This window comes from Chanos chanos, chromosome 9, assembly GCF_902362185.1.
Source record: "Chanos chanos chromosome 9, fChaCha1.1, whole genome shotgun sequence".
NCBI classification, from domain to species: Eukaryota; Metazoa; Chordata; class Actinopteri; order Gonorynchiformes; family Chanidae; genus Chanos; species Chanos chanos.
The window spans coordinates 13,012,689-13,026,725 of record NC_044503.1 but is presented as its reverse complement, the minus strand read 5'-3'; the positions used below and the strand labels follow the sequence as shown (position 1 = coordinate 13,026,725).

The 14,037-nt window shown below is 39.7% G+C and overlaps 1 protein-coding gene across 1 annotated transcript; it reads right to left on the bottom strand.

The window, feature by feature from the left end:
* Positions 1-1,739: 1,739 nt before the first annotated feature.
* Positions 1,740-8,746, bottom strand: zmynd12 (zinc finger, MYND-type containing 12). Its single transcript, XM_030785204.1, has 8 exons — positions 8,634-8,746; positions 7,556-7,697; positions 6,616-6,787; positions 4,992-5,161; positions 4,358-4,480; positions 4,179-4,263; positions 2,814-2,959; positions 1,740-1,865 (listed from the first exon to the last, which is right to left on the bottom strand). The coding sequence occupies exons 1-8, from the start codon at positions 8,744-8,746 to the stop codon at positions 1,740-1,742; spliced, it is 1,077 nt and encodes a 358-aa protein (XP_030641064.1).
* Between the last annotated feature and the right edge of the window lie 5,291 nt (positions 8,747-14,037).

Sequence of the window (14,037 nt, the reverse complement as noted above, 5' to 3'; positions counted from 1 at the left end):
GTTTTGTTCCCCCCCCCCCCCCCTCCTAATTTATGGTCTGTTTTTTTTAAAGGAGAAAAAAAGGTCTTGTGTGCACTAATCTGTCTCAATAAAAGTGAGACCGCTGTGAAGCTTGATTTATTATTTTTTATTATTTTCAATTTTTTTGGAGGGGGGGGCGGGGCGGGGGGGGGTTGGGGTTCATTAAGAGTGGCATCTAACACCAGTCTGCCCTTGGCATGCCAACGCTTCCACCTACCCACCCCTCTCCAGCCTCCACCAAACAGCCACTTTTCGGGAAGCTGTCTAGTGTTACAGCGGCTTTGCTCATGATTAAACAGTGACTGTGATGTGTGTGTACAAGTCTTTTCATCCTCCTGCTAGAGGACTGTGAAGCTACGTGTTTTCTTATGACTGGAAGCATCAAAATTTCCAGTCGTCTCATAACTGGATACTGAAATATGGATCCCGCCATTATTATTTTGTCTCCTTCTCTTGTTCTTTTGACTTTTATGTTGACTGTGTTGTGTATGAAACCTGTGTGACTACAAATGCATTCTCTCAGACAGAAATGTAAATTCAGAAAATGATCTGATAGTATTATGGGGCTAGAAGCGAACCTTCGGAAATAATTGGAGCACTTGGTTTTACTGGTGGATGCAGAAATTAATCTCTGTAACTTTAATTCACTGAAAGTACTAGCATTTCACTTGCCGAGGGTCTACAGCAAGAAACACCCTTAGCAAATGGATCCAAACTTACTCTTTTCTGATATGGTACAACACTAAACCTCAGTTTTTAAGGACAGATTACAAGAAAAAAAAAAACAGTGAGTGTTCAGTCATCGGTACGTAATCCGACCCGACACACAAAACAACTCACAGTTTATCTCTTAATTGCTGCTAAGGTGTATTTAGCTCTATTAACGACCAATATTTAAAAGGGAAAAAAGTTTTCAGTGGACACCAGGTGTTTATCACATTTCACTGCCTTTGATCCTTTTTTTTTTTTTTTTTTTTTTTTAGTGAGAATTTCAACCTGAATGCCAAAAAGTGAAAAAAAAAAACCAACAAAAAAAAACAATGTTGTATAATTTAATACTAGAGAAAATACTAGTTATTAGTGATTCTAACATTGACGTTCTGTGTTATGATCAAAATATAATAACATTAATGATAATAAAGTCATTTCACAAATGACCTGAATATGAGAAGTGCTCTACAGGCTGGTCTCATTTCTTTCACATTCTCACTGATTAACCACGGGTGTAATCGATAAAACACCGATTGGCTAATCAGTTCTTACTAATGCAAAATGTAACAAACAGTTCTGTTAGTAAAACTAATGTTTTATTTTTATGATGTTTACATAACAAGAGTTGGGTTTGTGATTATTCAAAACATTTACTTATAAATCCATGATGTTCACATATTCATAGCACCTCTGAATCTAAACCTTAACACATCTTTATCATTTGTAACATTTGCGTTTATAACATTTGTGTGTCAAAATCTTGATATAAGAGATTTTAAAAGGTTTTGGAATGAAAAAAAAAAACAAATTTCATTTCTCATGAGCCATAGTTGATCAGGAAAAATAAAGAACAGGGAGTGACCAAATTTGTACCAGTGTATTAACTGTTTATGTGTTTGGTTATTACAACAGGATAGAGTTCCCTTCAGAGCAGAGCAGTGGAGTGTGTATTTTTTTATGTCAGGAATTAGTGACAGGAGTGTAGTAGTATAGTGGTGTATGGATGGTCAGTTGGTCTTGACTACCATCAGGCTTTCTTCTGCCCGCTCTAGGAGAGCCTTGATGGGGTCAGAGAGATTGAGCTCTGACACCTGTTGGCTTAGCTCCATAGCCTTCCTGCCAAACTCCAGTGCCTGGGTCCAAACACACACACACACACGCTTAGGATTGTGGTTTTATCAAATGACTCTCATCTCAGACATGTTTTCGATTTGAACGACCTCATGACCCGGTTCTCAAGAGTAACAAGCTGAGACACATTCTCCGTTGCTCAGCAACCGACTTGATCTGAGCATATGCCTAAGTGATCAAGTACTGCTTTCAAAAAATATTCAACGGTAAAACTTTATCAGATGTTTGCTTCAGTCTGGGTGTGACCAGCATGCTAAAGAGCATGCTAGACTGACTTATGTAAACTAAGGTAGCGGAGTTCACACAAAGCCCTGGAGCTCAGATAGGCCTTGAACGGTTGGCCGAGCCAGAATTTCGTTCGGAAGTCTCAAGCAGAGATGCCCTCGGCACCAGCGGAGCCAGCAGGCCCGATAGTCTTTAAGGCTTTAGCAATTATTGCTAATCCCCTCTCTAGACAGACCCACGGTGAGCATGCGAGGCTGTGCTGATTTACCAATAAAGCACAGCTAAAATATAAACACATCAGAGTGACAGGAGAGAGCCCAGCGCAGCGTGAATTAGAATGGGAATGTCCACTCATTCGTGAAAGGAAGATTTTTTTCCTTCCTTTTTTTTTTTTTGTGTTTTACTCAGTGAAACAATATTTTGACCATCGCGGTCATCTAAGTTCAGAACACCTCAGAACAAAGGCTTGGTTTAAACGTGTTCCTCTCTGAATTTCTTTCCTGAGAGCAAAGTAAAGTCTAATGTTACGACTTGAAAGAGACATGCGTTAAAAAGTGTGCTGGGTATATCTTCATTAAGAAGTATGTGTACATTAGATTGGGACATGAGATACAGCTTAGCCCTTGTGCAAGTGAACATCATGATTGGTGATTCAACTTATCACATGAAACACATGCTATCGTACAGAATTCTACTACAATTTAGATATATAAGGAAGTGTGTACCTTTTCAGAGCAGTCAGATAGGTACCACAGCATGGCCAGACAGTGGGCCAGGATGGCAGACTGCTCAAGCTGTGGTTTGGAGCTCTGTTCCTGAGCCTCCAGCAGAGTTCTCAGTGTCTGCTCAGCTTCTGCTCGCTGGCCCTCATCTGTAGCCAAACAAAACATGCTTTGTTTATTGTGTTTGTTGCTTTTCTTTTTTCCTCTGTTTACTTAAAATATGTTCTCCAAATGTCCATGAGCCTCTTTTCACAAACCTGCTTAGTTTTGTTAATGTCATTACTGTGGTCAGAAGAGGTGGTCTTACAGAAAATGGAGCACCATGTGTTTCGCAGCAAAACAGAACATAGCAGTTGTATGTTATGACTACCCCAGAAGAAACTGATCTAAAGTCAGAGTTACAGCTCTGTTCTTTAAAGCTATAATGGCGATGGCCGGTCTGGCAACAGAAAAAAAAAAAAAATCAGCAGATAATTCTGGATTATAGTGCGGAACAAGTGCCCTGACCCTGGCTGCATCGTTTCCTGTGGACAATCTCTCTGGTTAAGCACATATCTAAAAACCAGTTCAGTGCTGCTGAGACCCATAGATTCATCCCTCCACAGAGACAGCTGATCCTGAGTCAGCTGCTAAGAACTTCAACTAATCAGGCCGCATCTCATTTCACTCCGCTTCACAGATACCGACTGCCGTTAGGACCACGTCACTGATTCAGAGTAAGCCAACAAACAGCACTGAATTTAAATGGCTTAGCAGAACTAGGGCAAGCGTGGTCTGCTTGGGGCTCAGGCAGACAGATCCTGGCCAGAGGACATGGGTCAGGACTTGTAGTCAGCGATCAGCCTGTGTGTCAGCGTAAAGCTGGGCTTTTTTTTTTTTTTTTCACTTTGGGATGGTGTGGGTGGACATAACGCTAAATATAGAATGACTGACCTTGTTCTCACAGACACACACACTAGAAACACAGCAAAATGCTGTTACAGATGCTGAAGCTGAATTTGTTAGCATCTTCGTAGGGCTCACGCAGGCAATGTTTACGGCCGGTTTAAAGCCAAGGAATTTAGTATGGCCTAATGTGAATGAGTCTGTTAGTTCTTGTTGAAAAATTTATTGCATTACGTGGCGCTAAACCAGGCTGAATCAAAATGTTCACTGTACTAAATGCAGAGGACAGAGATGATTGCAGTTAGCTACAGCTTAACTATTTAAATATTGTATTTAAATATTGCAGCCTATTTAAATATTGTATTTAGAAGTTACAGGCTGTTTAAAACCAGATCTTACTCATTTTAAATGTGCAGCTTCAGAGGCTGTGGTTAGGGAGTTCAAACACAAATCTGTGGTTACGTGCATTGTGCTGGCACCCACCTAAAAGTTGCTCTGCCTGCACATGTTCCTGGGTGTGCTTCTGGACAAGAAGTCTGGTCAAATGTATATGCCACTTTCTAGCCACCTTGAAACCGACATGAGTAACAAAAACAACACAAAAAGGTAGAGGTTATATATAGCCTACGAAGTTAGTACATACTAGTCAGTGCAAAACTCACCTCAGAGTAGATGGAATTAGCAATGTCTGCTTTATTTTGCCGTAAAAAGACATTTGCCATTAGAAAATAGCCCTGGCAGGTGACAACACTATCCAGACCAAATCCCTCAGTGGCATAGAACACCTGCAGACAATAGATAAGATTTGATGTTATCAACAGAAAATGGGTAACTTGGTACCTTTGTAATGGATACACAGAGCTTGTTATTAAGCTAATTATGCTAAAATGTTTTGTGTGTGTGTGTGTGTGTGTGTGTGTGTGTGTGTGTGTGTGTGCACAATGCTCTCATGTCACGGTATGGTCAAAATATCCCCACGAGGAACATAAACGCCTGAGAACAGGCAACCTTGTGGGGACATTTTTTTTCCCCAAAAAGATACTTTTATTTTGAAATAAAAGGATTAGATCATTCATCTGTAGTTTCAATCACTGGGAACTCCCCACTAAGACATAAAGATAAACATATGCACATGTGTTTTTGTGATGAGCAGTTGTTTTCTTTTTTTTTTTTTTCCCTTTGCTAAGACTTTCTAGTCATTTTAATCAAAACAATGTGAGTAGAGAGACAAACACATTCTTCCTTTGGCTGTCCCCTCATCACACCATGAAACCCTGTGCCCAGGTTGGCACTCACATCTTCAGCGAGGTGCCACAGAGCTTCCTCCAGGTCTCCGGTGGCAGCGTAGAGGCGTCCCATGTTACGGTGAAGCTGATGGAGCGTGTTATTGCTGCAGTTTGGAGTCTGTACCACGGTCCACTCTGCCAGAGACAGGTACTCCTTTGCCTGGACCAGCTTGCCTAGACCTGGAACACAGAGGGCAAAACGTCCTGTCTTTACAACATGGACAAGTAACTGAAATACGTTTTTTGGTTGTTTTGACACTTGGTGCTAATTCAGACTAAAGATTGTGGGTTTAAATCAAGTATGCAATACAGACAGAGATTTGTGCTTTTGAAGGAAAAACATGAGGTTTATTTACACCTCACAACAATGTGATCATTAGACAGCTTCTCTTCCTAACTGAGAGGACATGTTTTACACTGAAACACTGACACTTAGTCAGATGCTGCCTGTGTACTGACTGAGCTGCAGCTGAAAAAGTAGCTTCACATCTTATCATTTTAATTATAAAGGAAATTATTGCAAGATCTACAATGATTTGATCGGACTGAAAGCTCTTCGAGACGTGTAAGAGAAAGTGGGACTGTGAAGATGTGTCCGTCATCAACAGCCCCTGCACTGCCTGCTCTTACCCAGATTTATATATAAATCACACAGGAAATATGTCAAAGAGATGTCCAGACCAGCCAAGAGTTAGGATTTAGGTCAGATTATATAATTCAAAATGTAATCACTATCAGCATACCGACACAGATTTCCCCTTTGAAGTTTTGGACCCTAAATACAACTAGTGCAACATACATCACTGTGGAGGAAATAAAGCAGGCCATACCCTGAGTCATGTTTCAGTTAGCTGTAGTTGAATTTTTTGAACAGCTTTAAACAATCAAAGGACTCACTAAAGGGCCTAAGGCTTTCATTCAACCACACATCAAAGGTGCTGGGCAGTATCTGGAGACAACAGCTGCAGCGGTGTGGACCAGGGAAAAAAAAAAAAAACATGCAGAGAGAGTTGACTGTGTGTAGCTGAAAAGTAACAGCGAGGTAATGGGGCTTCTAAAGATTAGCAACTTGGAGTTAAAGCTGTCGGCCAAAGAACTGCCATCACTTATCTTACCTAATGTTTTGAAGCTGTGAATATTGGTACTGCGGTCTGGATTGGGTATGAGGTTTGAAGAAATATGAGTAAAAGAAGCTACAAGAAAACACACACTGGTGATTGAACCATCAATTTAAGCTAACTCATTTGCTAGTGCATCTGTCACCCTGCTCTGAGGTTGGTGGCTTAAGATTGACTTGAGACAAATCAGTGACATATTTGATAATAATGGTAAAGTTTAGCCTCAAGATAATTCTGGATCGAATGTTAATAGCACACAGTGATTGGGTGACATGTAGCAGATACGGTGTGGAAGACCAGGATAAGAATAACTCAGTGAGCAGAAAACCAAGGACAATTTCATAAATTTGTAGTGGCAAGGTAAAACATCTAGACAGTGTAACATTTTTCAGCCTAAGCAACATTTTAATCTCAATGAGTTCTTAATAGGCTGCCATACTTCCACAACCACATATTTAACCTGTATTACTTGGTATATGAGCATTCCACAAAGCTGGGCATAAAGATCTAGCTCACCCATGCTGGCCTCAGCCATCAGCAAATAAGAAGGTACCAGCCGGATGGCACTGGACCCATAGACGTCCATTGCACAGCGTAGGGAGAATTGGGCAGCGGGCAGGGCCTCCTGATGACTGCCCTCAGACAGTCTCCTCCGTGCTGCCGCTTGAGAGATCTCAATAAGCTCCTCCTGTGGGGTTAAACACCCACTTACTCAGTCAACTAAATCACACACACACACACAGAGTCACACTCCAAATTACTCATTTCTCACCTAATCCAACGTGCACTTGGCCAAGAGTTTTACTCTGAGGACTACAATCGCTTACCATTGAAAAAATAAATAAACAAAGTGTTATGCTATGACTATGGCACTAAGCTGCCTGAACAATCCCTTACAATCCATGAACAATACAACTTAATATATTAGTAAACACCTCTGAGAAACTAACTTGCATATTACCGCTGAGAGTTCATATGGCTAGAATCAAGCCTATACTGGACATATTTTCATTGAGTTCGTTGTATTAAAAGAAAAAAAAGTGCACCCTTTCTGATATTTAAGCTCATTTTAACAGTTATCTGGGCTTTCGCCAGTACATTACAGCATTTTCAAGCAACTGATTTGTGTGTGTGTGTGTGTGTGTGTGTGTGTCTGTGCACGTGCGCAAGCCCAAGCATTTATATGTGTTTTCTCACAGCAGGCAGGGCTAAGAATCAAGTTTTGACTACTGATCTTTAAGATGTCATATAAAGCAATATCCACTAGATCAGCGAGCAAAAGTTCTGTCATGACAAACTGTTTGTCAAAATGTAAAGAACAATTCCACTGAACGTTGAAAGTGTACCGAGGTAACTGGGGGGGGGGGGGTCCCTATATCAACAATGGTGAAATTTTCCTTTAAAGTTTGTGTGAAAGGCTCCACTTGAAACTTGTTTTGGCGGCGTGTGTATGAACCTGTCTCCTGCGGATCTCATTGCGCTGCTTATCTCTGTCTGCCTGCACTGCATGAAAGGGCGCGGGTTTACGGATGAGGATCAGAAGCTGACACACCTTCTCATGGATGCTGACCCAGTCTGCCTGCTGATGCTCTGTGTTACTGACAGAAAAAACAAAACAAAACAAAACAAACAAACAAACAAAAAAACATCGATTCAAACAGCCGTACACACAAAAACATGTCCAGAGAATTGGGACATGAGTTTCTTGCATAATGATATGCTGACTTTCAAAGATATATTACCTAAGACAATCAACAAGTCAAATGTAATTCCAGCATGATGACCTGGTCTGAATAAACAGTCTGGATTCTCCCATGTGTAACCACTTCATGCACGGACAAAATATTGGTTTAGCCACATGGACTCTGGCTGGGGCTTATTGAGTGACTCTTCAGTAAAGCAGTCAGTCTGGTGTAACTTGGCAGGAAGCTGTTGTATTAATGCAGACAGCAAGTCCCCTTGGATATAGTCTTGTTTGCAGACAGTTGAGGCAGAGATGTAATCCCTCATAGTCATTCAAATATATTTAAAGGGACAAGGTACTATTTCCACAAATTATCCCTTGAAAAATAGATAGAGAAAATGTGATTTAGCATCCTTTAAAACTCCCCAAAGTCTTTGCCAGTATAATGCTGAGTGTTTTCAAAGTAGGACTGGCAATTACATTGTATGGCAACGCAGAAACCATTCTTCTTTTTTTGTGCGGTAATACACAGAAATAAAAGGCTCTCTCATCCAAATGTATGCGTCCAAATGTATGCCCTTTGCAAGAAAAAAAAAGTAGTTTTCTTAAACACAACCTATTATTTTGGTCTGTAAAGCAGACAACGCTCTATGACAGACCATTCTGATGAAAGGAAGCAAGAAAAACTTTCATGGCATAATTTTTTCCCCATCTGTTTGAACTCGTTCAACCCTCTGCCACCCCATTTTCAAAATGGAAATACTGCCACCTGCTGCCAGGTTTGTTCGACCACAGAGGTTTTATAATAAAATAATAAACACAAAGACCAGTAATAATCTTATGAACTTACCAATAGAATGTAACACGACATCTTGTACACTGTATGTGAGCTGGTTTTTGGCAAATTTCACACAATTTCTTCTGTCCTTTGGGATTAGCAAGTGGGTTTAACTTCGCTGACATCTCAGAAACTGACACTAACAACAACGCTAAACAACAAACCCTGACGTTACTCAACGGAAATAACTAAATATTAATGTTTAGATTTGTTTTTTAATGTAAAATGCTGCTTTGTTTTCTTTTAGCGCCTGCCAAGTTACCTAGGAGACCATCTGCGTCCCTTGACTGATCTGCGCCGCGCATGCCCAGAGAGACTGCACAAGAAACGTGTACCGTACTCATGTGAAACGTAGGGTATGTTAGTTTCTGAAAATGTCATTGAAGTACTGCGCTGTTTTCCAAAGATTCAGTGTACCATAAGCATGTCCCTCACTCCTGGATTCAGCTGATTATGCACTTTGCTACAAACTTAACTGTTTACCACCAACAACGCATAGTTTACTTGAGGTTTGAAGTCATATTGCTTTGCTCATGTAGCGCTCTTATCCTCTCTAGACAACTTGCTTTAGACACTTTTAAGGTTTAATTTTCTTACAAGGTCATTTTTATTAAGAAAATCAATATATTTGCTGAGCCATCATAGTTGAAGAACTTCATAGTTCACAACATGTCCTATAAAATGTTTATATAAACACGGTAGTCTTCTTGTGATAACTGTCCATTCTTATAATGATATGCTACACGTGACTTAAGGCTCGTGCGGTTTTCTTGTTGTTGTTCATGCATCCAATAGGATGCCGTAAACAAGAACAGAACAAGCGTGACACAAATGAAGAAATGTATACGTATATATTTAACACTGGGGAATACAAGTCTATATAAAAACTTTAAATTTTGTGTAAGTTTTTAAAGTTTTAATTGCTTTTTTGTAGTTGCTGTTTTGAGGAGGACTCAACTGAGTATACTGTTTCTCATCTCCTTTCTAAAAACAATAAAACATATTATGGATTTAACTTTTTTGGATAATCCTTCAAAGGCCAACAATGAAGTACAGTAACTGGTGTTACTGTGTTACTCTTTTCACTACGTGCACCGAGAATCCACTCCATAAAATGTTGCTCTCATATTCACCAATGTTGCCTACTGGATAGAGTAAGTAAATACAGATAACTTCACCCAGGTTAAAAAAACAAACAAACCCCACAACGAATCAATTCATGCACTGAAAACAGATATATATATATATGAGAAATAAAAAACGATTCCCGACTGGATTGTGCATAAATTACTTTTAAAAGACCACATCAGTAGTCTTACCTCTGGGAATAACACACCTAAGATGTCTTAGATGACTTAGACATGTAGACACGAAAGAGACGTGGATATACATTTTGAAACCTCTTAACCTTATAATACCTTAGGTGCACAGGAATCCCTCAGTATCAACACCGCATCAACATGCTCCATATGTACAGGACCTTGTAGTTCAAGTCTCTAGTATGTCATGTTTATGTATAGACAGGCTCTTCATACAGACTAATTTTGATCTTATTTTATTTTTACTTTTATTTTGTTCTATTGTGTGTTTTGCTAAACTGTGTGTATTTATTGTGTCGAATGAAGTTACTGTATACCTAAATTTCCTTCGAGATAAATAAAGTATCTATCCATCTATCTATCTATCTATCTATCTATCTATCTATCTATCTATCTATCTATCTATCTATGTATCTATCTATCTATCTATCTATCTATCTATCTATCTATCAGATCAGTCGGTGGAATCACCGTGTACTTTGCTTTTGATGACGTATTATGCCATCTAGTGTTTAGAAGTGGTCTAGTTTCACAACGTGACGTGAACACAACGAAAGTATTCCCGTTTAAGTAGAAAATATTTACTTTAGTCAGTAACATAGACTAAACAGACAGATATCATGAGGGGGATTTGTTTTAATTAACTGGCTCCTGGAATCGTTTCCGAAAAAAGAAAGGTGGAATCATGAAGGCTAGTCCTTCACAACATACGCAACTCAAAATTCAACCTTAGCCGATTCTGGTCGGTATGATTACTAAAATTCTCAAATCCAACTTTTTGCGATCTTCCAATGCAATGTCTCGCAGTTAACTTTTCAACTTGTCTTTTTTACTTAACTGGGTAGCACGAAACAATTCCAACATCAGCGCGTTGAGGAAGCTTTTAGCATCGTTAGGTGACTATTAGACTAATAATGAAGTCAAGTCACTTTTATTTATAAAGCACATTCAAAAACAGCAGGAGTTGACCCAAAGTGCTTTCCAGTCGAGGCAGAAGGATTATCAATACAACTATTTTCACCATCATTTACAAATTCTTCAGTAATTGTAAGGACATGTCATTGCGAAAGTAAGTAAATGTATTATTGAAATGTGTCTGACCGATGTATTTCATTTCTTAACTGTCATTTATGACGTTTGCTGACGCAGCTTGATCTAGCATGGAAACTGGTTTTTGGTGGTTGCCTAATAGTGACGATAGCTGCCGATGCAGGCCAAAAGGGATGAACGCGGTCTCACCTTGTCCGCCCCCATTCGCAAAAGTGTCAATCATGCGTGCAGTGACTTATTGGACCAAGTTTGAGAACAAAGTACCATATTTTATAACACATCAGTTTACTGTTGTTCTCACGGTTCCTACGTTAACATTTTTCAGCTGAGGTGTTTATGCATGAAGAGTACGTTTCTGTTACATGAAACCTTCCTTAAAATGAACTGTAATTCTATTACAAAAATAAACAAAAAACATGTCGTTGCTCTCTTTGTCATTTCCCCAAGGTTATAGCCTAGTAATGGTCTATATCCATTTTTTATTTCAATTGTTCGTTTTGTTGTCATAGATGCAGGGCAGGATCATGGTCCCGTGAGGCCTTTGGACGCGTCTTTTGGTGCCTTCAGGGGCCCTAGCGGTCAGCTCACTCTTCAAACACCAAGGGGTCTGGGGGCCCTCACATTGTAAGCACTGAGGGGTCTGGGGAGTCCCAGTGGTTAGCTCATGCTATCAGCACCCAGGGGCCTAGTTGTCAGCTTGTGCTGTGCACACTGAGGGCCCTGGTGTTCAACTTCCTTCGGTAGTCTTGGGCCACACACGTCACGCGGCCTGAGGCCTGGAGGCCCCACTGGCCTGGTCCATAATCCAGCCTTCCACACATGGTTAATTGAGGGGTAGCATTATTCCGTTTGTGAATAATTGGGCAAATAATCGTATATACCAAGATTTCTTGCTAAATTTCTTATTCATGTTGTCTAGCAAGCTTTTGATTGGCCTACACTACAAATGATTGACATTTATAAATGTATAAATCTGGGGTACACCACATCACCGGTGATTCATAAAGAACGAGGAGATGCTTTCTTGCAGGAAAGTGAAAGAGCAAACTGGATATTTTTGACCATTTTTTCTAGCTTCTCATATCAATAAGGTTATGAGATAGGACTGATGTACTTTCTTCTTTGTGGTGTCCTTACGTGACTGTTTTCATATTAAAGCTGATATGGCTCTTACAAACACCTTAACACATTTTTGCTCGGTACAACCTTTTTTTTTTTTTTTTTTGCAACCCTCTGCTGATTTAATGGAGCGGACTGGTGAGGGTCCTCTTTATGGCCTCTCTAGTGTCTCTTTTTGAAACCACATGAATTCTTTTATTATGACGAATTCAAAAGTTGTCGAGTGCCCTCTTGAGAGTATCTAGTCCTTGTCTTTCACCATGAGATTCACTTTATCCATTCATTTTCTGTCTGGTGTTCTCCGTGGAGGCTGTACATTGCTCTCTCGGTTCTTCAAAACGTTTCTCCTCTTTATTCACTGTCTCCAGGGACCTCATGTTCTACCAGTCCCCACACGGTTCCTCCCAAATTGCCATGCTACACCGTTGTCTTCTCTCTCAGACACCTCGTCTGTGTTTTTCTCCAATCAGTCGAACCGAGTTCGGTCCGCTCCACTTCTCTGTTTCTCTCTCGTGTAAATATTTACCCATCACATGTTAACGCAGCTGGATCAGTCTCTCTGAAGCGTGTCTAGTGCAGCCCCTGCCTGTTACTACAGCACCTGTAATTCCATCTTAAAGGAGGTGATGATAATTCTTGACGCCTCACAGGGTCAAATAGTTCTCCTGGCGGGCTCACAAAACTATGTTACACATGAGTGCAAGGCATTACTCAATCATCCTCTCTCTGCTAAATGCATGTTGATGTTTTGTTCTTTTTGTTGTTCTGTATCTCGGGGGTGGGTGACAGTGTTAGGGTTTTTCAGGCTGGAAATTACTCCACATTGGTAAAGGCGGATAAATAGAAGTATTACTATTCGGCAGTTAATTGGCAACAACCTCTATTCTCTTCTCCTCTCTACTGCTCTCCCTCTGCTTCCCACAATACAATAGTATTTCACTGTAACATACATTTGATTGTTCACACGTTTTAACTTATATAAAATCCCAGCATTTAAATCATATCTGTAACATGGTGCAGTATGAATGGTGCGGTGCAGCCACTATAACTATTACTGGACAATATTCATAAATGTCATGGCTCATTCAATAACCTTAAGTTCATGCTTGTCAGTTTGACAAAATAAAATGCACTTATTCCACAGTAGGTGTTGCAATAAGGGTTTATTCTACTCTATGCGGGCGCATTGCTAAAAGCTCTCCATCTGCAAGCAGTAGTTTCTCTGACACTGGTTTTGCCAAACATAATCTCATCTGACTTTTGGTAAGAACACAGAATGAAAATGCACTTTTATTTCATCCAAGCAGTTTGTATGCACTGAGTGCCGAACAACAGCGTTGTTTAAAAATTTGAAATTTATTCACTCATTCAGACAACATCAAACATACATGTCACATTAATTTTCTTTTCAAACCACCTCCCTTACAACATTTAATTTAAAAACGTGACACAAAACTACACTCTGACACCTGCTATCACAAAACAAACTACAATGTCACTAAGTACTTTATGATATTTGAGATCAAAAACAAAATGTCAGTGTCTCCTAATAAAATGGAATTAAAAAAAAAAAAAGAAAAAAGCATATATCAGTGTTTGCATAGTCACTGCTCTAAAATACCTGTCTGCTTAGGAATGACAGGATACTTGAAATGAAAGCATTTAATATTGTTTCATGAAATCTCTTTTTTCTTCAACAGTCTAGAGAGTCCTCCAAAAAACACAATATGTGCTCCTTCATCTTTTACAGTCTAAAAATGGCACTAGAAATAAATCGTTGATATGAGGCATTTCTAATAGTTAGACTCCTTAACAACACTTATTACCCTCAGTTTCCCTAAAATAAGTTTTTCTTTTTAATGCTGCTGGGAAAAATAAGGGTGGAAATCTAGTTTTCAAGGCTCGAGAGACAAAAAAGACGGCTCTCT